Source organism: Hibiscus syriacus, unplaced genomic scaffold (assembly GCF_006381635.1).
Source record: "Hibiscus syriacus cultivar Baekdansim isolate YM2019G1 unplaced genomic scaffold, ASM638163v2 tig00000738_pilon, whole genome shotgun sequence".
Lineage (NCBI taxonomy): Eukaryota > Viridiplantae > Streptophyta > Magnoliopsida > Malvales > Malvaceae > Hibiscus > Hibiscus syriacus.
Genome location: NW_024061816.1, coordinates 1,372,776 through 1,400,022, shown reverse-complemented (window position 1 = coordinate 1,400,022; position 27,247 = coordinate 1,372,776). Strand labels below are relative to the sequence as shown.

At 34.7% G+C, this 27,247-nt stretch overlaps 2 protein-coding genes, 2 non-coding genes and 1 pseudogene across 4 annotated transcripts; 2 read left to right on the top strand and 3 right to left on the bottom strand.

Annotated features, from left to right (window-relative positions):
• The first annotated feature begins 4,247 nt into the window (after window positions 1–4,247).
• TRNAK-CUU lies at window positions 4,248–4,320 on the top strand. Its single transcript has one exon. It is a non-coding gene; the product is annotated as a tRNA-Lys (tRNA).
• Window positions 4,321–5,128: 808 nt separating this feature from the next.
• LOC120212595 lies at window positions 5,129–6,752 on the bottom strand (annotated as a pseudogene).
• A 1,283-nt stretch (window positions 6,753–8,035) lies between these two features.
• Window positions 8,036–8,196, bottom strand: LOC120214068. Its single transcript, XR_005524834.1, has one exon. It is a non-coding gene; the product is annotated as a U1 spliceosomal RNA (small nuclear RNA).
• Window positions 8,197–11,254: 3,058 nt separating this feature from the next.
• LOC120213280 (probable ribose-5-phosphate isomerase 3, chloroplastic) lies at window positions 11,255–12,327 on the bottom strand. Its single transcript, XM_039211451.1, has one exon. The coding sequence runs from the start codon at window positions 12,181–12,183 to the stop codon at window positions 11,359–11,361; it is 825 nt and encodes a 274-aa protein (XP_039067382.1). The 5' UTR covers window positions 12,184–12,327; the 3' UTR covers window positions 11,255–11,358.
• A 439-nt stretch (window positions 12,328–12,766) lies between these two features.
• LOC120212585 (PITH domain-containing protein At3g04780-like) lies at window positions 12,767–15,158 on the top strand. The gene is made up of 8 exons (XM_039210849.1): window positions 12,767–12,882; window positions 13,135–13,221; window positions 13,403–13,526; window positions 13,703–13,751; window positions 13,840–13,897; window positions 14,012–14,058; window positions 14,150–14,227; window positions 14,839–15,158. Exons 1-8 carry the CDS (start codon window positions 12,841–12,843, stop codon window positions 14,885–14,887), a joined length of 534 nt encoding a protein of 177 aa, XP_039066780.1. The 5' UTR covers window positions 12,767–12,840; the 3' UTR covers window positions 14,888–15,158.
• The last annotated feature ends 12,089 nt before the right edge of the window (window positions 15,159–27,247 follow it).

Sequence of the window (27,247 nt, the reverse complement as noted above, 5' to 3'; positions counted from 1 at the left end):
AATTATTAATTTTTTTAAATTTACATCTAATGTTTTTTTTGTTTTGTTTTGTCACTTATTGTTAAAAAACCAATAGTGATGTTAATGTGTCATCATAAGATAATATTATCTCAATATTGAAAAAATAAAAAGTATCACATCAACATCATCATTTAATTTTTAACGACAGATGATCAAAATATAACATTATATATAATTGTTAAAAAATAATAATTAAATGATAAAAAATAAATTAAATAATAAAAGTGACAATAAATAATTACCCTATAATATGTAATATAATTACATTTTTCTATGATGAGATGGCCACTAGAAACAACGAGAGGGAGAAGTCAAATCAATGGTCAAAGGAAAAGGGTGTTTGATTTAATTTAAAAGAAGCATTGGCTTAGAACTCGGATATAGTTCCCGCTTTGTATGCCATTAGGCATGACCCGTCTTAATCATTGCCATTATCATTTCCTCCTTTTGTTTTTAAATAATCATTCACTCTCCATATAGTTGGTATTAAGCACAATTTGCTTATTTATTTATTGTTGGACCATCCAATCTTTTTAGTTTGATTAATATATAAATAGCGGTCATAATCTTATGTCTGACACACGTAAAAATTCATTATAAATACTCGTAATTAAGATTAAAAACGGAGCAAACACATTTTATGACTACCCTTCTTATTACTCTATTTCTTTCCCATGATCTATCATTTTCTTCACCTAAACAATGATTAACAATCGTCCTCTCACTAATCTCGATTCTCTATTCGAATTGAAAAAGGTGAATTGTTCAAGATCGATGAGTTTTTAATTCAAAATTAAATTTGGATCATATCTTTTCACTATTTAACAAGTATTTGTATGATTTAATTTATCTGGCAAATATAATATTATTATTTATTTCAAAAAATTAAATAAAATTTGTTTGATGTTACTTGTAATATTAGAAGTTGAGTAAACTTAATTCAACATGTACGAACGCAGCGGTGATGTTAGTGTTGAACATTTTGTTTTTTGGATATCATTAGTGGCGTTAATTAATTGGACAGCAAGTGCATGTATGTGACCAAATCATGTTTGTGAGTGAGTATCAGACAAAGATTGAGTTTTCAGTGCACGTTATAGGTGGTGGGTATGTTGGGATATCATACGACACTAAGGGAGATTTCTTATTACATGGTCAAAGTGTTGTCGTCATCTCGATTCAAAGTGATCCAACTATACATATAATTATATATTAAAATTCATATTAAATGAATTTTAGTTCAACCCTCAATATTATGGTGAAAATTTAATGGAGATTTGGATTATATTTTAGAGGATTTAATTCTGATTATTCTCAATGAAGTTTTGGTATAATTGATATATATATATAGTAATCATAAGTAAAACTGTGATTGTTGTCCTAAAATGTTCCTAAAGTGTTGGGACGTTGGAATTCCTTCAAACCTTATTGCTAGGTTTGGACGGAGACGAATACAAAATTGTATGTTAAAAGGTATAAATTTAATGAATCATATAAAAAATTATGATCCGTTATAAAATTTTAAAAAATATATGAAATTATATTATTTATAAAGAACATAAAAAATAAATAAATTATATATAGATTTAAAATTTCTAGAGATACGATAATATATCTTTGATTTTGGGGTGGGATTGCAAGAGAAAAGTGAAATGAATAGCTTAAGTTTGGGTATCAAAACTGAGGCCTTTCCTCAAGGTTGAAAACGGCCCAAAATCAGCCTTTAAATTCGACCCAATACGGCCATACTAATACGTAATGCATTAAAAAACAAGGGTAAACCATCTAATTGGTCACGAAATTATTATTAATTTATTAGTTTATCACTATCTTTTAATAGACGTTGATGTTACGTTTTTTTATTGCGGTCACCGGATGTTAAAAATTTAACGAAAATAGTAACATGATTCAGTATAATGATAATTTTAACTCCTTATATCTATGCAATATATTAATTTAATTTTAAATTTAAATAATTTCATAAATTTAACCCTAATTCAAAATAGTCATAAAATATTTGAATAAAACCTCAAAATTTTCAATCTCTTGTCCTATTTCTCTTACAATTCATCTTCTTCGTTTATTTAAATAACTCTGTCCAAGGACGAAGATACGTGGAACGGTGGGAGGTGGGTGGGGCAATTGTACCCTCTCAATTTTGATGGTTTAATTAGTTCTAGATCGTTAATATTTTTTAAATTATTGTAATTAAACTATTGCCCCTCCAACTTTGATAGTTTAATTGGTTTTAGGTCAAATAACAACTTCTTTAAATTTTATGGTCTATTCAATTTTAAAGATTCAATTTATTTCGAAATCAAACAATTTATCCTCTTATAGTTCAATCCGAACTCCAAGCGTTATATCCTAAAAACAAGTTTTCTTAAATAATTCACTTCGAAAATATAATTCTTAGAAAATTAGATAGATTAAGGTAAACTAAACCATTAGTTTGAATGTTTTCAGGACGAGCACTAGCGATTGTACATGATACGCATTCATTGTCATATGGTCGAGAGTTTTTAGAACATATACTACCACTTGTACGCACCCTAGATTTATCGACAAAAAGTGTTTGGAATTAAATAATTCATCTAGGGATCTCAATGGTAAAAGAGAATGTTATTTTCCCTAGAAGTCAAATGTTCAAGTAATTATGTTTATAAGATATGTATATTATCAATTGATTAAGAAATATTTGAACAAATGCTACATTATAATCACCTTATACTATTAAAAATGTTTAGAATTAAAATTAATATGATATCTAATTAGAGGAAGTAGTACGTAGGGACGGGGTTGGTTTTTTTATCTGATCGGAACTTAGATTTGAATTTTATATATTTTATTCATCATTTGATCTGATATGGATTTAAAAAAAATTATTTGATTTTATTTTTGAAGTAAAAAATTATATTTGATCTAACAATCTCAGACAATGTTTAATTATGCATATAAATATTAATTGGATTTATATATTTTTAAAATATTTTATTAATAATAACGTAATATGGTATTATAACAATTTCAAAATTTAGCCAACATCATAATCATTGATTAAAAAAACCAAGGAAACCCAAGAGTAGACATTTCAGAAACAACCTGCCCACATTCTTCTTGAAAGTGAACATCTCTGCACTGTGAGTAGCAATCACCAACTAATGAATTCAGTGAATGTAAATGGTATTAACCAAATTTGACGAAGCACAAAATGAATGCGTGGACGTGCATCTTCAGGAAACTGGGGCTCTTGTGATCGCCCTTTAGCCATGGTAACGAAGAATCCTACAACACACTGAATTTTTTTTCTACAAACTAAACAAACCTAACAAACCTAACAAATAACATGCAAAAGTAGTACCTTTTGCCAAAAGTTCAATGATATTTGGTGTAGGTTACCCTACTTTAAGAAAAGTAAACACTTTAATTAAATCAAGTAGAGGAATATATTGAGATTGGAATGGAAGTAGGAGAGTTGATACATTTTCAACCAAGAGAAGTGGTGAGGAGTCAAGTTGTCCATTGTTAGTGGTGATAACTTGTGTACCAAACATCTTCATTTTCCTAAACATTCGAATGATGCTAAGTCGTTTAACATAGGCCACTTTTTGGTATGCTTACTACTCGAGTTCCGGTGGACTTCAAAGCACAAAGGATCAGCTGATCGAACTCGAAGGTGAAAGTCATTTCTGATTCCGATCCTAATTTCCTCTAGTCTGGAAACAATCTCCTCCACTCCACGGCAAGCTATTGCTACATCACTAAGTCGTGGAAGGTCTCAATTCTTCAGGCTGGAATTCCCTATAGGATCGTTTTTCCATATATATTTCAATTTTGATAAATTGGTAATGGCTCGATATCGAAATCTCTTCGTTGAGCGCTTACGGGTAAAGAAGTTGTTTCTTTTTCTCCATGCATGTTTAAACTTTCCACTTCGGTTTCAAATACTTGTTGTAAAGAACCACTAGGCTTTGTGGTTAGAGTTTGCAGCCCTTGAGTTTTCGGAATATTAGAAAGAATATATATATATATATATATGGGTGGAAAATGAAAGAACTTTAAGCTAGGCTCTCCTTATGCACTGAACCTCCAAAGAGAGTCAAGATGGAAGCTAACCTAGCATCGGATGTCTAATAGTAACATAGATGAAAGGATACTGCTATACACTTTGTGCCTGGACTCTTTTATCTTTTATTTATCTAACAACAAAACTGTCTTAGCAAATAGCCCGTCTAGCTCAGTTGGTAGAGCGCAAGGCTCTTAACTTTGTGGTCGTGGGTTCGAGCCCCACGGTGGGCGATTATTTTAATTTTTTTGAAAAAGCCACAGAACTCAAGTACTTTTTGCAGTAGCTGAACTGGAGGAGTTGTGGCATCGTATCTAAGATCCAACTTGAAGTGACCATCTTAAGAACGAGTGGTAAAGTTTTAATAAAGTTTCTACAATTACATAGAGAATCTGGTCTGGTTTTCCAATGGTCAAGCTTTAACTTTTCGATGGATTAGGAACGTAGCAAGGGGTAAATTATGTTGATATTTGTGGCTTAAATATACAAGGAAGGGCTAAACCACTTGCCTAAAACATATTCCTCACTTAATCATCTATCTTCAGTTCATTTCAGTGTTTTTTTTACTTTTAAATTGCCTTTGGCCACCAAACTAGAACGCCGAAGTTTTAGGTTGTAGTTGAGAGTTGAGGTTTTAGGTATCTTGACACAACAAAGATTATACATGGCCAAATAACAATAGCTTGTGGAAAATTGCACTACTGATAAAAAATAATATACATAGGTGAAATGATTCTGATATATGTCATTTTCATTTCATTAGTTTAACCAAATATAGATCATCAATAAAAAATAATTTGTGTACCAAACATCTTCATGGAGTTCCGGTGGACTCCAAAGTACAAGGGAGGATAGCTGATCGAATTCAAAGGTGAGAGTCGTTTCGGATTTGGGTTCAGGAGTGTTGGAGCCTGAAGAATGTATTTCCAGCCTCAATAGACATATACCTCCCACAACTTGGTGATCTTTAAATAAAACTAAAAGTATCTAAAGAATTGAAGATGGGATTTTCAAGAATAAAAGGATAAAAACAAAGTTATTGCTGAAATTTTGGCCAATATTTCCTTCTACCATACAACTTTAGCTTGGGAAGGAGAGAACAAATATAGTGATAATGAGCTCATACTGAACATCTCTATGTCACTCATTTTACAACACACAGATGCAACCAATGATTTCCTTATTGAAAGGTCATGCAGCATCCCCTGACTTACCATCTCTTCTAACCACATCACAGCTTCATATTGCCTACCTATTAAGCAAAGCCCCTTTATAAGTCCATTATAAGTTTCGGCACCCGGCCGATGTGATTTGATCAGAATCTCCTCCAAAACCCGACTTGCTTTGACATATTTACCATCTTTGCACAACCCATTAACCAAAATGCTATAACTTTCTTTGTTGGCTACACAACCAACCTGCTTGGTCATTTTCTTCAAGTATCCAACGGCTAACACCGAATCCCCCGCATCACAAAGACATTTCAATATGGTGTTATACAATCTGACACTCGGAACACAAGTTCCTTCCTTGATATCCTCTTCGATTACTTTGATTACTTCACAAACTCTCCCTTTCTTGCTCAAAGCTTCTGCCTTTGCTTCGTACATTGGCAATGATGGGAAGAACCCTCTCTTATGCATTTAATCGAGCTCTTTATCACCCTTATCGACCCTACCTTCGTTATATAAACCAATGGCCATAGCACTATAGCTACCCATACTAGGAATTCCACCTCTTACTAAAGCTTCATTAATCAAGCGTTTAGTAGCTTATGTATCTTCCCCATCTCTGCATTTACATAAATTGAGTCGTTGTCGACAACTCTTTGGAGCCTTTAAACCCTTCCTCAAAACCTTCCCAAGGATTTCTAAAGCTTCTTTAACTTTCCCGTCATCGCATAAAGCATCCAATAAAATCCGATAAATCACAATATCTTCACCACTACCCTTTTGGGAGATCATCCAAAACATTGAATATAACAAATGAACATCTAACCTCCCATCATCACATAAACCCTTCATTAAAATTCTGTAACTTTCTCTATCAGGGTAACAACCTTGAAAATCCATTTCCGGGAAAATATTAAAGGCGAAATCGATTTTTTGAATCGACAAAGCCCTTCCATTAACAAATTCAATGATTTCACCCTGGATTTCACTTCCAACCTCCAACAATTATCCGAGAAGAGCTGATAAGCAGCTTTGAAATCAGACTCTTTCAGCACTGTCCCCAAAATGGTATTAAATGATTCAGTAAAGTTCACGCAATTGAATTGAGGAATGGTGTTAAAGAGATTCAAAGCCTCATTTACCATCCCAGCACTTGCAAAAGTTCTGATTGCAGCAACAAAAACTGAATCTTTGCACTCACAGAAATCGTTTTTCATTTGATGGATCACTTGTTTCATCTCTAGAATTCGGCCGGAGTTGCCCAGAATGTTGATCATGGTGGCATAAACGGGACAATTGTGACGATAGTTGGGGTATTTTTGATGGGCTTGGTTGAAGATTTGGAGCGCGGTTAAAGGGTTCTTTTGGGTTGATATAATCTGAGAGAGATGAGTTGGGGTTAAAACTCTCGGCCGTCTGATTCCCATCGCCAGCACAACTATCTTCAACCTTGTTTTTTGCAGTTCAATGCTTGCAATTTGAGTTTTTTTATATATCAGTGAGACATTTAATCAAACAGCTGAAGGGCATGCCGTGATTTCATTTGATTTCAACTCAGCGTGACGAGCTCGCCCTATTCCGGCCGGAGCTTCAAAGATCGGAGAACCTTGGTGTGGGTGTGGTGGTTGGCAGACCTCAAAATCAATCAGATTTCAAAGAAAGAGTAACTTCGTGCTTTCAAAATTGAACCAAAATGAATCTAAATTCAAACATTGGGCAAAATTTGATATCCACACTTCTAGATAAAAGTGTGAACATTTAAAATACTGGTGACATGAAAGAAAGAAATAATGTTATTTTACATTAATCAATAGATGAAAAATAATAGGGTATATTACTCTAAGGTCACTAAATCATGGGTAGGTTCTATTTTAACTAAAACACCAGATAAGTAACATAAATAGGAATTTAGGAAAATAAATATCTTGCATTTAAACAACTACACATTGGAATCATTGAAGTATGCGGAAGTTATATGTCTCGACAAACTCAGTTACTGGCGATGTTAGTCGCAGTATGAATAATTCAGAAGTATGTTGTTTTTTAGAAGACAACTATGTCTATGATGGTGGTTTGGTTTTTATGCTCTTACATTTGTTCCCAAATGCTGACTTGAAGATAAGCTTGGTATTGGTACAAACTTTTGGCCCATCTAATCTAATTGGTTGGCATTTTTTCCAAACATTTTAGGCAACCGTTAAGCAACGCTTAATTTTTTGTGCATATGTTTGTCGTTTATCCTCTTAGAAGTTGTACTAGGTTTCTGAAAATTCTTAAAATTGAGATTTCAGCTGCGTATTACTATCTCCCGGATTAAAACATTCCGACATGCATGGTTTCTGATCAGAGAGTTAACATTGTCCTAACACCAAAGGTATCAATTTTTGAAACATTTGTGTGCATATACCGGTGTTTGAAACTACATGGAAGTTACCTCCGTTCTAGTAATAAGAATTCGAGTATCAAGATGTCTTTACCCTAACCAAAAAAAAAATGCAACTTCAAGGCTTACATAGATGCCTCAACTCAATTTCCATCATTTCATTGTTTTTTAATTTTTACTGTGTTCCATTACCACTGTCGTATTCTTCAGCACCGACCATCGGTGTTAGGTTCCCAAAGTGATTCATCGGCAGATTCAACATTCTGGATGAGGTTAGCAATGTATCAATTTTAATTTTTAAATGTATTAAAGAAGGAAAAAGCGGCGGATTATCATACAAAATCGAGCATTTATTAGCCCATGATCGAAGCAAAATGTTCAAACTAACATTGGACGAGGGCTGCGCGAACGCAAGCCCCCACTGCCACAAATTATGATGTAGGCTCTCCCACATGTGGAGACCTTAGGCGAGCACCTCTCCCAAGTGCAGTGGAGATCACTGACCTAGGTCATGGGCCTTATTGATCTCCCATAGACCCCATCCAGGTAAGTATGTTTAAATGGAGCTATGTGCCTCTTATTTATTAACTCCAGCTCCTGGTCCCTCCTATTTCTCACTTGATATGGGATTGAGCTTCATCCTGATTCTCCACTTCCCAACGACTATAATTTTATTCCTTCTTTATTTCTTTTTATCTCACTAATTAAAAATGGCTGCAAATCATACATTTATCATCTTTCGATTCATCATAATCTAAGTGAGACATTAGAGTTTACAAAAGCTTTCATCAATGGTATTGGGGGCTTTTGTAACAAAGTGTGCTGGCTCAATTACCATCGAAATAATCAAGCTCCGCTTAACTTGAAAATGAATGGTTATAGAATGTTGAGAATTTGGACAAATTGTTTTCAATATTTTCTTGCTTTTCGCAGTGAACCAGTTCAATATTTAGCATCTCAGCTCGGTTCATCCATTTTGCTTCAAAAAACATGCGTTGAAAAATACTGTCTTTCTTTGATAAAATTGCAAGCTTAATATTTAGCAGTCTATTTCCTAAACTTGACTCGCTGGAGCTCTCTCATCTTCCCAAAATAAAAAGATTTTGCCATGGAATTGGATATTGTATGCATGGACAACTTGGAAAGGCTATGGCCCAACCAACTTGTTCAGTAATCCTTTTCCAAACTAACTTCCATTATGTTGATGGGTTGTCCTAAGCTATTGAATGTTTTCGGTTGAGTATGTTGATTGTACATCACTGGAATATATAATATTTGAGTCCCTACCCCAAGAAGAAGGCAACAGCAGACAGCAGTATACATTTATTTTCTCCACAATTCAGTCAATCGGATGTTATTTCATTCCAACTTCCACGTATGACATCCTTAACTCTTATAAGACTGCCAAATCTAAGGGTATCCATCAGAAAATGCTTAATATAAATTGGACTTCGTTGAAGAAGATAAGAGTGGGTGAATGTCAACAACCCCTGTTTTGAGTGAACAAGGTATATTCATCCTAATTCCTACACTGTTTATTACTGCATGTCCTCGTTATTGTTGTTAATAAATAAATGGGAATTGTGCAGTTTACGTTTCCAAAGCTGCATGAATTGGCTTTGGGATGGAATTATAGAATGAAGGAGATATGGCATTGTCATGGTCAACAATTTGTATCTCACTGCTTTCCCAACCTGAAAGATGTCAGTGTTCAGTTTTATCCTAGGCAAGTAACTGTGTTTCCATCTTACTTGTTCCCCTTGTTATTCTTACCCAATCTTCAAACGCTCGAAATATGGCACTGTGACTTTAAAGAGATGATATTCCAAAGTGAACAAGGTGGTGAGGAAATGTCTGCAATGGGTGTTACTCTCTCTTGTAACTGAATTAAGGCTGCGAGATCTTGATGAATTGATGCATCTATGGAAGGGAAAGGAAGGATTCCAGAACCTAAGGATTTTGGTTGTGGAGTCTTGTCCCAAATTAATCAATCTGGTTCCATCCTCGGTATCTTTCCGAAATCTGGTGACTTTGAAAGTAGAGAAATGTCATGGAATCATTAAATTAGTTACGCATTCCACAGCCAAAAGTCTAGTGCAGCTCAGAGAAATGAGTATAGAAAATTGCAGAAATATAGAAGAAATAATACAAGGAGGGGATGATGATGAAAATGATGTATATCTACCAAAGCTGGAGAGCTTCTGCTCATCAGGGACTTATAACTTCGGGTTCCCATCCTTACAAACTGTACGTGTGGAAGGTTGCCCAAAGATGAAGATGTTCTCTCAAGGACACTCAAACACCCCAATGTTGCATGAAGTAGTACCATATTAGGGGGCAAATGAAGGGCATTGGGAAGACAGCCTTAATCGCACAATACAACTCTTCTGAGAAAAAGATATATTTATATTTTTCTAAATTTAATTTCCTTATTATTTACTAGTATTTTACAAACTGGTTTGCAAGGGGAGGAATGACTTCTTAAGATTTTATTGAACGGATTAATTGAGGAGGATGTAATTACATGTATCATCTAGAATTTAGACAAACGTTCATTATTCTAATTAAATTCAAGTTGTTGGCTATGGGTGTACATGATAACCTAGAAACTTACATTTAAATTTTGTTTTTATCTACTGATCATTCCAGAATGACATGGGAAGAAGAATATGAAAACTCTGGAGAATATCAAAAGCATATCCTTCAACTTCTAATACCCAAGTAACCCTAAATTCCTTCTAATTAATTGTTCTTCTCTTCTCTTTCATGACTAATATTAATATTTTAAGATAATGAATGTATGCAGAATCTCTTACAGGAATTTTCAAATTTCATCAGAGATGAAAACAAATTTTCAACTTTTAACTTCCAATGACTTGAACCAAGTAAGCTCATAAAAATACATGTAATGCAAATGGTATTTCTTACCTTCAATAAGATAGTTTCATATGCTATACTTATTCTGAATTGAAGGGTAAGATGACTTTTGAAATGGTGGATTTCAAGGATTGTGAAATTGACGATCTCAAAAATACTAAAGAAGATTAAGGTGATCCTTATAAACTTCTTACTGTTTGAGTTAACTCTGTCTTCTACTTGTATGGGAAAAAATAGCCCTTACATCTTCATTTTGGCTCAAATATTTCAGGCCTTGAAAGTTCCTTTCATAGAAGCAGTCATTGGTGACTGTTTTTTGTCTCAATATATCTAACAGTGACTCTTCAAAGAGTTGTAACTATTTTTTTATTACCCCTTACTTTTAGTTGTATCACCTAATGTAATGTTTGGTTTGTTTTGATGAAGTATGATGATTTAGAAGTTATCCATTTCTTATTTCTAAGTTTTGACTGTTAATTTGCTGTAGGACATTAATGAAACTGGTAGAGATGATTAACTTAGCCTAAAGTTTGACAGTCATATGCAGTGATGAGTTGCTTGGATCCCCTTTTTCTGCCTTGATTAAAAATTTGTTGGCTTGCGAAGAACGAATAGTTTGAAGGTAAAAATATGGATTGTTAAAAGTTGATCCCTTCACCAGCTTAAAGCTTTTGACGATGGGATTGTTTTATATTAGCCAATTGTTATACGAAAAAAATATTGCATCTAAAAGAATGATAAAACTACATATTCATTAACAATTCAATTCAGTTCCAAAATCCCCCTCAATTATTCAACATTTTGCAACAAATTCCCCAGAAATCTCTACCTATATAAAATCACTTGGTCATGACCTCGACACCAGTTTTCCCAGCAATGATAACAGAGGTAGCCATCCCCAGAAACAACCCATGTTCCACCACACCTTCCAAGGCAGAGATCTCTTTCCCAGCTCCAAACCCATCTTTAATCGGATTCTGGAAATACAAATCCACAATGTAGTTCCCATTATCAGTCACATAAGGTTTTTCACTTCCATCTAACCTCAAATTTGCTTCACAACCCAGCTCTTTAAACAGCCCTTGGAGTCTAACCAGATTGTATTTCCAGCAGAACTGCACGACTTCAACCGGCATGGCTAAACCGCTCCCTCCGAGCCCCGAAACAAGCTTGCTATCGTCGGCCACGACGATGAACGAAGACGAAGCCGCTTCGACCATTTTCTCACGCAAAAGTGCGCCTCCTCGGCCTTTAACCAGGTCGAGGTTGGGGTCGACTTCGTCGGCGCCGTCGATGGCGAGGTCGATGTGTGGATGAGAGTCGAGGGTCGATAAGGGGATGTTGAGCGACGCGGCTTGTTCTTGTGTTCTTTTCGAGGTTGGGATTCCTATGATGTTGGAGAGTTGGCCCGTGGAAAGGAGTTGGCCTAGTTTGTCGACCACGAAAGCCGCCGTCGAGCCTGTTCCGAGGCCAAGGATCATGCCGGACTTGACTGACTCGACTGCCTTGTCGGCCGCCAGTTTCTTGAGTTCATCTTGGGAAAGCACCGGGGCGGCTTGGGACTTAACGGAGAATGGTTTATAGGTTGGGGTGCGTAGGTTAACAGGGGTGCGGTGCAGGATAAGAGGGTTGGTGAAGGTCTGGTGGTGGGATAAGGAAGCCATTTTTGCCTTTTTTTCTGGTGAATTGAAAGGAAAAGACTCAAAAGAATGAAAATGGGGCTTTTGGAATTTGGATTGTTTGTGGTCAGTGGCTGTTGTATTGCTCTGATCTTCGGTGTTTGGTGAAAAAAGGTTGAAGCTTGAAGGATAAGGGAAAAGGGGTTGATGAGATTTGGTTGGTTTACTTTGTTAAATGAATTCTATTGGGTAAATTAAAGTATGACTAAATTGATTAAATATATAAATATTGAGAACTAAATATATAATTATATCAAATATCTTAATTCACACGTCACATATTCTTTGTTAAAAGTTAATTGTCGATAGCTTAATGGTTAAGTGATCTGATTGATAAAATTAAAATATCAGTGATCAAAATAAAATGGGATAATAGTTAAATGGTCTCTCATGTCGTTTACTCAATTTGTTTTTTTGTTGGTGGGGAGTTCCTCTTGGCTTGGGCTTTGGCCGGGCTTGGGAATTTGGGTTGGATATCTATACTGAATATGTTTCAATAAAAGAGCCTTCTTTCTTCTCTAAAATTCTCCCTTGAATATAAAGGTCTCGTCTCCAACTTTCTCTCCAATTATTTTCTTTGGTACTTCTTTTTCTTTGAAAAGGCAGTTTTTATATCAGCACTCTCATTAACCTCTTAGACCAATGGCAACCGCTGAATCAGCTTCTGCAATTCAAAGAAACCAAGTGAGTGTTCCAATCTTGGAAGTTTCTGCCTTTCTGGATACCCTTTGTTTGGTTTCTGAGAAAACTTGAGAAAATTGGGGGGAAAGCAAGGAATCTTGGCAACTGATTATCGTTTGGATGGTTTTCCTTTTTCTTAGCTTGAAAAGATCCGTTTGTTACTATGTATCATGAAACTTTTCATCACAGATTTTTTTGGTGTAACTGTAAGAAATATTCTTTGAAACCTTGATTGTGATTTTTTTTTATGATTAGGTTGATCTCTTGGACTTCATTGATTGGTCTGGAGTTGAATGCCTTAACCAAAGCTCTGGTCACCTTCTGGCCAATGCTCTCAAGCAGGTAACTCTCTTCTAGAAATTCTTGTTTGCTATTGAATTATTTAGGCAGATTTTTGTACTTTTTTGCTGGAAAATTCATGGTTTTACTTCACTATTTTAGGGTTTACTTTATATTTCAATGTATTTATCTTGTCAAACTTCGTGGGATTATGAAATAATTAAGTTTGATGGTCATAAATTAGGGTTATAGAGAAGATGAAGGATTGAATCTAGAGAGTGATGCAGACGAACAGCTTTTGATATATATCCCTTTCACTCAAGTCGTTAAACTACATTCCATTGTTGTTAAGGGATCCGAAGAGGAAGGTAATGTATCTTTCAACTTGTACATTTATGCATCTGAATATCTTAACCATGAATTTGATCTCATTGAACCCAAGTTCTATGGCTTATGACGAGTTCTCAAATTGTGCCCTACAAACTTTTCTTCAGAGGTTGTTGATTGTTGTATAGTATTTAACCATTAAGATTGTCTTTTGCAGGACCTAAGACGGTGAAACTTTTTACAAACAGGCAGCATATGGGGTTTAGGTAATTTCAAGGAATTATCACATTTTCCGAATCGGTTTATTATGCTTAAGAACATTTCATTGATGATATTGCACTGTACTTAATGCAGCAACGTCAATGACTTCCCTCCAAGTGACACTGTCGTTTTATCGCCAGATAATCTTAAGGTAGCTCTTTTTCTGGCCGTCTTTCCATTCTCAGGAGCTACAATGTAGTAAGGGTATTTTAAGAAATCGTCGTGAATCGAGAAACCTTATAACATTCTCTCTCTTTTTTTGAAGGGAAAACCGGTAGTCGTGAAGTACGTCAAGTTTCAGAATGTCCGTAGGTATGTTTATAGTTTACACACTAAGTACCGTGTTTAGTCTTTATCTTCATTAAGTAAAATAATGTTAGTTTTACTTTATTATGTTTATCAGCTTGACCATATTTATCGAGGACAATCAGTCGGGTTCTGAAATCACTAAAGTTCAGAAGATCGCTTTGTATGGATCAACGTAAGTTCTTAATAATTACAATCGCTGTTCTCTGCATTTTTTGATGTCATTTTCATCTTTAATGTTGTCGAACTTTGATAAATTCTAGTTTACTAGTTCCTCCTTAGTATCAACATATTGTTCAAGGCATGGACTTATGCTTTAGTCACATTGTCTTTCGTTTGCATGAGGAATAATAGTAATTTGTTTGTATCCTTTCGATTTCCGAAACAATTTGAACCAAGAGCTTTCCTGCATTACCTAAAACTAGTAAAGCAAAGGGAAGCAGATGTAGAATAATTTACAACATATCCTCTCCTTTCTTCTTATTAGCAACTAGTTTTGGATTTTTTTTTTGTCCGAGTTTCTAATCATCTCAAAGCTACGATGTAAGTCCTAAAGAAATGTCCCCCGTCATGTGGTTTCAACCCCTCTATGTTCCCTGATTTATCACAATTGGTTAATGACATAAATTTATTATCGTTGCACAAAATAATGATTGGGTTAGGGTATATTATGTCATTTGCATTTTCTCTCGTTGTTGCAGCGGTAACGAGATCCGACTTACTCATACATATATGTGCGTATACATAATGAGTGTAAAATATGTTGAAATTTTGTTGGTAATTCAGGGTGGAAACGACAGACATGAAGGGGTTGAAGAAGATCGAGGAACATTGACCCTGAATGGAAAATTAAGAACATGGATGAACCCTTATGGCTTTGGGACACTAGTAGCATTTGTTTTCATTTTCTTGTTTTAGTTTTCATCACTAAATTACTTTGATGGAAAAAGAAAAGAATATAAGAGAGCACCCGAACTGTGAAAATACTAAATTATGTGACAGCATCAACACTTTCACATGGAATTGTACATGTTTAAAGTGGATGTGAACTTCTTTGATTGATAACTCCTGCCTTAAAAATTTTGAGTTTGATTCATATTGTTCAAGCATACAATGTTATCTCTTCAAGCTTTTCCAAGGGTAAATATTCATTTTGGTACTTGCACTTATTTTTAAGTTCAATATTTTTCTATCCAATCGAATACCCAAGATATTTTTTTTGGTCCCTTGATTTGACATTGTATGTTTTCCGCTGAAAACGTTTATCAAGCATCTGGGATCTCCGTTCATCCAGAACATGCCAGTTCGATCCTCTGTCGTCACTTCCTTCCACAACCCTGTTAAGATAATGACTAAAACGTTAATCAGATCAAAGATCCGCATGATCCGCATAAAGATTTGTACCTATTAAAGGTAAAACCGCAGTTCAGGGAAAAAACAGAACTTCAAAACTAAAAATGATATTTCACTAAACCTAAATGTTGTACTTAAAGGTAAAGAGAATGCTTAGAGACCTAAGCAGATCATTCCAATTCATTGGATCTCGTTCCGGGGCATCATTGGCAGACATTAACTCATAGGACACAAGTTCCTGCAAGTTGCCCGATAATTTGTACATAATCCAACAACCTACAAGACGAAATTCAAATACTAGGAGATATGATATTTAATGAAAACATATCTGCAGATTAGATGCCTGAGAGCATGCTAGTATTGCATGGCATTAAGCATTAAAACCTCAGGTCATATACAAATAATAACTGCAAGAAACTATGCTCTTTGTTCATAGTACCTTTAGCACCATTAGGTTCCTCCCATTTAGACATGCGAGTTTCATCAAATGCTGATGTGGCCTGAAAATTTTCAGTGGAAATTTTAAGATAATTTCTATAGCACGGGTGAACACTTCATATTCAAATGTTAGATATAGCCATTATTACTTGCAATCCCAAAAGGAAGCTCCTCGCCACTCGCAAGGACTGCTCCAGAACATATTCTATTCAATCTTAGAAGCGGAAAGGTTAGTGAACCTTCACTAAAGTTGTCACATTTGCTAAGATCGCTGATCAGTTCATCCAAAGCGTGCAAGGCAGCAGGCAATGCTAAAGCAGTTGGAACAGAGTCAACGGCTAAGCATACGGTGACAGTGCCATTACTATCCAGTTCACTCTTCAGTGAAAGAGCATTAAAAATTCCTTAAAGGAGGGCAGCAACCGATGCAACAAAGATGTGCCAACAATCAAGTTCGACTTTAAAGAAGCTCTCCTTTTTTTATATGTAATTTCTTGAGATCTACAACGGTTGCTCTAATAACCTTGAGAACTTCAACACCTTTTGATGCAATTACAGATTCGACAAGCTTATGAAGTACAGAAGAAAAAGCATTATGGATTTTTGTGACGTGCTCGTCTCTGCATATGCAAACTTCACAAGCAGATGAACTCAGAGAGTCGGTCCCAAATTCTGATCTGCAATGCGCCATATAATAGCACAACTTCGAATACCCTTTTTCATATAATAGCGGTCTGTCATATATTGCTTCACATGGATCAAGATGCATCCACCTGTACAAAAATGAATGAATAATTAGTTCGTGAAATGGCCACATATTTTAGCCTCTTTGTTACATAGGCATCAACTTCTCCAGTACTCGAACAATTTGTTAGGCAGGCAAAAAGAAAACCAAAAGAAATGCACCAGCCGGGAATCGAACCCGGGTCTGTACCGTGGCTGTATGTTGATAGGATTTAATAAATTATTTTAATTTATAAAACAAATTAGAAAGATTACTTCTCAATTTTCATTAAAGATGAAAGAAATAGCTGCTCCAAAAGAAATTGGACAATTTATGACAAAAATGAACAAATAAAGGACTAATCGTTGATCTGCACATGACAATAAATTATGTTAATAATTTATGTTTACAATATTTAGAGAGAAATACTAATCAAAACCAGATTTTGATTCTATAATTTTTTTTATTGAGTCAATTTATAAATTGGAGAGAATAACTTACATGATCATACAACCCTTCGCTATTGTATCCAGAATTTACTACTAATATGTCCAGTACCAAGTTATGAACTTCTTCTAGTCTTTCAATGGTTTCAATTGTCGGAGAGTCCGATCAATCAAACCTCATTATGTTGCTGCAGACTTTGCATCCATGTTCCTTCAAGTTGAAACCTTGCGCTCCTTTGGTGGTGTATTACCAAAATTCTAGTGGAACTGACTTAAGCTCACCCGCCACCTCATTTATCGGAACCACAACGGAGATTTCTTTCAAATCTTCTTTGGTGAGCTTTACTTTCAGTGAATCGTTGTTACTGTCAAGACTCGATTTCGTTGTTACTGTCAAGACTCGATTTTGTCCAAGTCCTCTGCTTGAAACCTTGGGAAATGTGGCTTCAAAGTAAAAGTTGGCAATCAATTTAGTATGCAAAGGTTCGAGGACAGGTTAAAGACAAATAAGTTAGTTTCCCATACCAGAAAACTATTTGCAGGCAAGGTTTCCACCACTCCTTTTCCACTAAAGAAACCGCGACCGAGGGGCTATATGGAACAATCCCAGTTCCAAGTTGCCTGCATAAACGAACACATTTAGATTGGCATTCACAAATTAATTTAGACCACTGGTGCTTTTTTGATGAAATTAATTTAACATATTTTATATTTCCTGTTTGATATATATGTTAACAATTTAGATTTAGTATTTAGATGAAAGAAAAGAGACTAATTTACATTGCTAGTCACTCAAGTTAATATCCGTTTGTATAATGTTCATAAAACGTTAATTTAATTTCAATTTTCATGTGAATAACAAAATTTTAATTGATCGAATTACAACTTTAAATATTATATTATGAATAAGTTATGTCATTTAAATCGACTATATTAAATAATTATAATATAAAAACTATCATGCTTAAATAAAATTGAAAAAAAGCTTCAAAGGTTCCTATATTTTTGGAGAAAAAAATTAATGTGACCATCGTATTATTTTTCTTTCAATGTGACCCTCCAATTGAAAAAAAAAAATCAATATGACCTTTTGATCAACGATTTTCATCGTTGACTGTTATGATGTTGAAGTAGCATTTCAAGGTGCTGATGTAATAATCCATGGTGCTGACATGGCAATTCATGGTGGTTGATAACGTGACAAATGACATGACAGATAGACTACCACGTCAGCACTATAGACCGCAATGTCAGTATCGTGAACCGTCACATTAGCATTATACGGTCAATGATGAAAAACGTTGGTCAAAAAGATAACATTGAGTTTGTTTTATGAGTTGGAGAGTCTCATTGAGAGAAAAAATAATACGAATACCGCATTAGTTTTTTTTCCAAAAGTGTTGGAATCTCCAATGCCTTTTTGCCAACAAAATTTACGTAATTGTTAACCATGAGATCAGAGATGCGTAATGACCCTACCATCACAAGAGCACAGTTATACTCATGGTTGCATCATATGGGAATCAAACCCAGTCTGTACCTTGGCAAGGTACTATTCAATCACTAAATGATCGATGCTTTCTCGGACATATGTTTTAATAAAAGTTATATGTTTGATTAAAGTGTTATTTTCCTTTTTCGTTTTAATAAAAGTTTTTTTTTTTCCATTTTCCTTTTCACTTTATTTTACTTAGCTAATTTCTTTATACCTGAGATCTAGTAATGAATCAATTTTATGCGTGAGAATTGAACATCACTTAATTTCCTTCGGGATATATTCTCATTTTTATGGTTTATTAGTTTGGCAATCAGTCTTACTTATAAATTTTAAACACTTTTAAATAAAAAAGAGTTGTTGGTCTGGATTTGTTTAAATATATAGTTGGGAGGAAGGATCGACTTCTAGTGAACAATGTTGTGTGTTGTGTGTGCTTAATATTAAACGCAAATGATGTGCAAGTATACACAATCACACAAGTGATGAGTGAGTATCGTATCCACAAGGATTGGTGGAAATTTATAAGTTTAGTCAAAGCAAATAACAACTTTATCTAAGTATAGTTAAGATGATAATATATACAAATGATTATGCCTAGCAAATGAAATGTTTAAGAGTGGAATTAGAATGGTGGTACGATGGGTAGCAAATGGAAATGTCATGGCAAAGGAAATGTTTATAGTTTGAATAGGTGAAAATGTCAAGGCAATGCAGAATGGTAAATACGCAGAATAAATTAAATAACTTGATAATCCTCAAACAGGAAGCTTCTACAGGAATAAATGGTGGGAAATCACTTAGGAAACTTAAAACTTATCTCTTAAGCTGATTTAGTCTTCTAGTGTCTTACTTGTTCGATGGAGTTTACTAAATATGTTCTATGATATCTCTAGTCTAAGAACCTAACAGAATAGGATGCAACGACATCTCTTCTCGACCTGAGCAGTGACACAATAAACCATTGATTACGCTTTACCCCTCTTAGTCATTGAAATCATAGCTTAGTTTCTCTCGAATACTAAGGTATTAGGTTATAGTAATTAACTACAACCCATTGTTTATGTTAATCTTACTTTAGTTTCTCTCGAAAACTAAAGAATTAATTATTATGTTTCTCTCGAACATCTAGTCTTCTACTTAAGAAATGGACACTCTTATGCCTTCTACAATATTAAGAGATAAAACACTCATAAGAAAAACAAGTAATAAGCAAAAGAGAACATTAATCAACCATTCAAAACAAAGCTTAAAGCATCCATCAATGAACTACATCAAATATAGTCTAGTTCATGGTGGGGTTAGAATAAACCATGGAAAGTCCCAATTTGTTCATTCGTTCCTTGCAAGCCAATCGAAGATCAATCATAAAATGGAGCAATGGTTGGAGAAGAAAACAATAGATGGGCACGACCGATACTTCTTTCGAACCACCACGAACGACCACAACGCCTCACCCCTCTCGGATGCAAGCTTCACTCCCTCGAGCTTCACTAATGGAGGAACGCCACTAAAAACGGACGAGAAAAGGGAAGAAGTTGAGCTCGTCAATTGAGGAAGAGAGAGTTGGAGATGATGATGAATTTTGATCCCCTTTTCTAAAATGATGTCATTTTCTTTATAAATATAAGGAATGTACTTGGGGATTTTTTTCCAAATTTCCCATCATACCCCCAAGTACACTCCAAATGCATGAAGATTGATTCCATAGGTGGCAGTGGGTCCTATTCAGGTGGTTACCAGCACAAAACACGTGTTAATAATAGTTTTCATTTGTGAAAATAACTTTTTATCCTTTTCTGCACCAGAAATGCCAAGGCATTGTAGTCTACTTCAACAACTTGTGATGCCGCGGCATTCTTCTATGTTTGCCTTATGCTCCTTGTTTCCTATACATCACCAAATAGCCACACCTTTTCCATCATATAGAAAATTCATAAGTAAAATGCAATGGCAAAGTACAACCACCAAAATGCAACTATATGAAACTACATGCACCTATAATGACCTATATGAGCTTTTAGACAATCAATAACTTAAGTGAAAAAGTTCTTAAAAGTATCCTTTTTACGGAGTCATCAAAGACACTTACGACGGTCCATTAAGGAAAAACGAGATCATATTTGATTCTCATCGAGATAACATAATACGAGTTGGGCCTTTCTAGTACTTAATTCTGATTATTTTAACGACAATAATTGTGGTTAATCGAATCAAGAATCATATATCGAATATAGACTTGGGAAGATCGGTTACATGAGAGAAGGGCAAGTTACAATGGGTTGGGCCTTTTGGACTGTAACCGACATGAATCCCGGAGAAAAAAATCCATTTTGATGATCAATAGAATTGAAACAAAGCTAGCTCTAGGTGATTTTCTTATTATTATTTTTAATATTTATTTACGCTTCCATTTATTTTACATTGATCGTTATTTTTTTACTTTCATTTTCTTCATCTCATTCACGCCAATCCCCATTTATTTATATTTATTTTTGTTACAGTTTCCTGGATTGAAACTGACACAGAATTGCATTAGAAATTACTAAGTCCCTGTGGATCGACCCTCTTTACTATACTATTTTTTTATTTTATTTGAAGAGGATTATTTTATTTTGACGAGTAAAACGACGCTTGTCAAAATTGGCGCCATTGTCGGAGACTTCAGTAAGTTATTGATATTGTTTTGTTTTGATCTATGACCAGGTCGTCGAGCTAAACGACGTTAAACAAAGCGTTTTCATGGGAGGCAACTTATTTTTAATTTCGTTTCTTTTATTTTTCTCGAATTTTAAGTTTTCTTCTTTGATTTTATTGAGTATTTCTCTTATGTTAATTTCTATTTTAATTATTCAGGTGACCTGATGAATTTATTCAAGCTTAATCAGAGTCAAAAGTGGTGTTTTCAATCGAATCAGACATTTTATTCGGACCCCAAATAGCAGTAAATAAAAAAAAAGTAGAATGCAACGTTTCATTAAACGACGCACATTAGAAAAGCTATGTGGGGCATGGCGCACGTTAGCAAACCCCCCCCCCCAATTTCATCACTTTTCTATCGCCCATTTCAACACAATTTCCCCCCAATTTAAAACATTTCCTCAACATGTTTGACCAGCGAACCTTTTCCTTATTTTTCAAATACCTTTAGACCCTACCTTATCACCTCCCATAAATCCCAAACTCACTCAACTTTTTTCCCTTTTTATTTTTCTTTATTCCACACGTGACTTAACACTTTTACATTTTTTCTTCTTATTTTCCTTTCCTCATCCGATTCTTCCTTTCTTCCACCATATCTTTTCTTTTTCTTTCTTTCCCTATAGCCACCGTCGATTACTAACATCGCTGCCCCCACCGACGTCGATTCACTGATCCAATATTTGTGCAAGTTCCGAGCAATTTCGAACCGACCCCACCTCTTCCTCCTCGTTGTGGTGGGCATCGAGAGCAAGCACACATGCCTCCACCTCCCACACCCGTTCACGCCCCATCGAGAGCAAGTACGTACATTCTTGATAGTTGAATTGCATGAGTAGGAATTTAATTTGACTACATTGTGACGTTGTTTGATTTTGTCGATTGAATTTCGCCTAACTTGACTGATGAACACACTTTGTTAAGATTTGAGCCTTGAGAATGTTTCTTAATTTTTATGCTTGTTTTATTTTTTGAGTGTGTTGAACTAAATTTGAAATTCTAGAACTTGTGGCATGATACATTTTGAGACTACACAAGAAATTTGGTGCTTTGATTTGATTTGGGCATTAGGATTCACCCCATTTTTACCTGATAAAAAGCTTACCATTTTCTTCTCCATTCGTGTACTATTTTGAGCCTATATATGCTTCTTTGTTTTCAGCTCAATCTAAAACCTGAGCCTTTCGTTTATCCCTCTCTTCCACCCTTGTCAAGACAAAGAGTATGAATTGAAAGTTGTATGAACATGTTCCACGAAGAAAAAAATAGAAAAAAAAGAAAAAACCCCAAAAAACCTAAAAGGAAAAAAGAAAAAAAAATACTTGTTTGATTTTTTTGTTGTAAATATTTGGTTGTTTCATTTGCCTTGTTGTTGTTTCATTTATTTTGTTTTGCTCGTGGACTTGGTTGAATTATTTGAAGCATTCTTTGTCTCGATTATGAACCTCATTTTTAGTATTTTTCCCCTTACCTTTACATATGCCCCATTACACCCTTTTTCTTAAGACCCAATGATCTTTGCATCTTATTTCTTCTAACTAGTGGATAATTGATTATGTTACAAACCTATGGAAATTGAATCCTAGTAAGGATTTGAGTTAGGTTGAATTTTAATTGATGAATGATTGGAAGTTGTAATGTTGTTTGATTTACTCCTACTTGTATTCATTCACTTGAGTGGTGTTTTGATTCAAATGGTTATTGTGAGCTTGATTTTTATAATTTGCTTTAGTATGAAACAGATTGGAGGAAAGTAGATCGAGTTCTTAACTAGTTTGATCAAAGCATGCTTAAGGACAAACATGGGACAAGTGAGGGGAACTTGATGAGCGTTTTAAATTGTCACTTTTTACTTGTTAATTTCCCCATTTAATGAATTTATTACTGCTGATTTAGGTTCTTTTTTTTATTTCGTGCATAGGATTGCTTTCTAGAATCAACAGGTGTTATTCGTATTTTTTATTATCTGATCGCGGTTGAAGACATTGGCACAATACTGGACACGATACGGTCTGACGTGACAGTTTTTAGAAGGTCCAGTCAGCATTCTGGAATTAAGTTTGAATTTAAACATTTGGAATTATCTTCCAAATTTTTAGGATTATATTTTTTTAATTTCCATGTTATCTTTAGGATTTAGAACCCTATAAATACCCTAATTGGGGTATGGCTTAGACATCTTCATCTTTATCATCATCTTGGTTACTTCGTTTTCGTTTTAATAAAAGTTTTTTTTTCCTTTTCACTTTCTTTTACTTAGCTAATTTCTTTATAGCCGAGAGTTAGTAATGAACCAATTCCATGTGTGAGAATTCAACATCACTTAATTCCCTTCGGGATACATTATCATTTTTTTGGTTTATTAGTTTGGCAATCAACCTTACTTACAAATTTTAAACATTTTCAAATAAAAAAAGCTAGTTGGTGTAGTTGTTGTTTAGATATATAGTTTGGGAGGAAGGATTAGCCTGTGGCAATTCGACTTCCTATGAACACATTTAGCGGTGATCCGCTAAGGAAAAACGAGATCAGATTTGATTATCGTCGATGGCATAATTCGAGTTGGGTCTTTCCAGTACTTAATTCTGATTGTTTTAACAGCAATAGTTGTGGTTAAACCACTCAAGAATCATCTTTCGAAGATAGACTTGGAAAGATCGGTTACATGAAAGGAGGACAAGTTACAATGGGTTGGACCTTGTAGACTATAACCGACATGAATCCCGGAGCAAAAATCCATTTCGATGATCAATGGAATTGAAACAAAGCTAGCTCGAGGTGTTTTTCTCATTATTATTTTTAATATTTATTTATGCTTCCATTTATTTTACCTTGATCGTTATTTTTTTTACTTTCATTTTCTTTATCTTATTCACGCCAACCCCCTTTATTTTTATTTATTTTTGTTACAGTTTCCTGGATTGAAATCGACACGAAATTGCATCATAAATTACTAAGTTCCTGTGGATCGACCCTCTTTACTATACTACCTATTTATTTTATTAATTTGAAGAGGATTATTTTATTTTTGATGAATAAACCGACGCATGTCACTAAGAGACTAAGGTAACACATTCACAACTCTTTCATACCAATTGTGAGTCATTAGAATGCATTCTAGTTAGAGAATTGAGTTATGAAGCATGATTGAGCATCTATGGTAGATTCCATGTTTTTCCCTTTTTAGCATGTCCTAAAGCCTTTTTATGACCTTTGTATCACACATAAGATTTTAATAATGTTTGGGGACGTCAGTATGGTATCTTGGGTAACTTTGGAAGTCAAATTCGTGCCAAAATAGGGCATTTCTAGGTTTGGGTATGGGTACTAGAAGAACATTACTAATATTATTCTTGCGAGGAACAAAATGAGGGAACTTTAGTATAGGATTATCGATACTCTTTCATTGAGTATGGATACCGTAGGGCCAATTTCGAGACTCACGAGAGGGGTATTGAGATAGATTTTCCAGTAGCCAATTTTGGTATTCATACTAACGAAGAGTATCGATACTAAGGGTAGAGTATTGATACTCCCAATAAGAGTATCAATACCAAGGTATTTTTCAAAAACATCGATCCCAAATTTAGTATTGATATTCGGAATGGTATCGATATCGTAACTTGGGAGTATCAATACACTATTTGAGAGTGTTGATACTATCATTTTTACTCCAGTTGAAATTAGCCGTAGAGTATCGATACAAGGTGGAGTATCGATACTCAAGAGTTAGTATCATTACCGAGAGGCCTAGTATCGGTACCATCGTACATTTTAGGGCAATAATTTCAAGGGATTTACAAAAAGTATTGAGGTACCCAAGGACTTCATAATTACTCTCAAATAAAACTACAAGTGAGAAACATGATAATAATCAATTAAAGCTATAAACAAGGATCATCTAGGATGATATAAAACTAGCATTGGTTGATGCTCGGGAAACAATCAGGACACCCGAGTTACTTTAGTAAATGATATTGGTTTTGAGAAATATAATTGTCCGGATATCCTTAGGTAGTGCGCGAGGCACTTTAAAATGACTAACTAGGGCACAAGGCCCGAACACTTACGAGGGGTGGGTTAGTCGGGTGTTGTGTCTGATGTAGAGATTTCAGATCTCACCCTAATTAGACTAGAGGTGTGTGTCTTGAGATGTGTAACCCTCTAGCCACACCATGATTTACCCTAGAGTGCACTCGATAGCATAAGCATTTAATGAACATTCTTAGTATGATTTAGTTGTTAGTGTGACACTAGACTAATGAGCTCAGTATTCGAAATTTGTTTCCTTGTGCAGGTATTTAGGAATTTCCAATTCCGAATTCCCTGCATATATGAACACATTTAGATAGACATTCACACGGTTTGGCTTGCACCGGTGAAGTTAGTAATGGTTGGTAAAATGAGTCTCAAAACTAGGAGATGAAAAAGGACTAGTAGGGTTATAGTTTGGATTTGAAGTTAGTTTTTTATTCTTTTCAATTCTACCATAGGATATCTTCATCGCTCCGATAGATACACCAGCCAAGAATCGAATCTGGATATGTATTGTCGTAGGATACTATTCTATCACTAGACCACTAGTGCTTCATTAAAGCAGAAGTTTAACATATTCTATTTCTCCTTTTTTGTGAATGCGTTATCAATTTTGAGTATCGCCTTAGATTTAGATGAAAGAAAATAGAGTAATTTACATTGCGAGTCACTGGAGTTAATATCCGTTTTTATATTGGCCATAAACCTTTAATTTAATTTAATTTTATTTTGATTTTCATGTAAAATAAGAAAATTTTAATTGATCGAATTACAACTTTAAAGATAATACCATGAATAAATTATGTCATCTAAACTGGGGATGTCTAAGGTACGACAGAGCTAATATACGGTTAAGAAAAGGTTCTACCGGAAATGTTAATGTTTTTTTAACATTTCCGGTAAATCGCTACCTAAAACATTATTTTTTTACCGGAAATGTTAATATTGGACGCTACCTAAATTGTTATTTTTTCTACCGGTTTTTCTACCATAAATTAGGTAGCGAAATTAACATTTCGGTAGAAAAAATAATATTTTAAGTAGCGTTTTATCGGAAATATTAAAAAAACATTAACATTTCTGGTAGTGCATTTTTTTAGCCGTATATTAGGCTGCCGTATGGCATAACTATCCTCTAAACTGAATCCATTAAATAATTATAATATGAAAAATGATATATCATGCTTAAGCAAAATTTTATGTTATTGTTCACTATGGTACTATTCTATCACTAGCGACTCGTGCTTCTTTGATCACGTTTTTTAATAAGAAATTTACGTTCAATTAATATGTTATTTATTTTAGATTGATATTCTGTACAGATTTCAAAGGATATAACATAAATTTTCTAGCAAAATTTTAATGATTTACTTCTTCAATTAAAGCAGCTGATAACAAGCAGAAACCTGCAACAATGATACTGCTCTTAGTAGAAGAAACAACAGTGTTCAGCTGATAAACAGCCTGTTTGATAATCGCACAGCCCTAATGATTTGCTTTTATTTTGGTAATGCAGGCTTCTGCTTTCACTGATCTCTTTATGTATGTATCCGAAACTTAATACTACTCACCGATACGGACTTATAGCTATGGTTTTAGTTGTTGGAGAGTCCAATCACCCAAAGCCTCATATTCTGCTTCAGACTTCGCCTTCATGGCTAATTCAAGTTGAAACCTTGCTTCCCTTTGGTGGTGTGTTACCAAGCTTCCAGTGCATTTGACTTCAACCCTGTGGCAGAAGATAGCCAGACACCTCATTTCTGGGAACCGCGTCCGAGATTTCTTTCAAATATAAACTCTTGTTTTCATCCAAGTTCTTTACTTGAAACATTGGGAAATGTGGCTTCAAAGTAGTTGGCAATCAGTTTACTATGCAAAGGTTTAAGGATCCTAAAGACAAATAAGTTAGTCCCCATACCATAAAACTATTTGCAAGCCAAGTTTCCACCAAAGAGATAATGGTTGATAATCGAAGATGAAAATAATGGTTTCACTGATCGATGA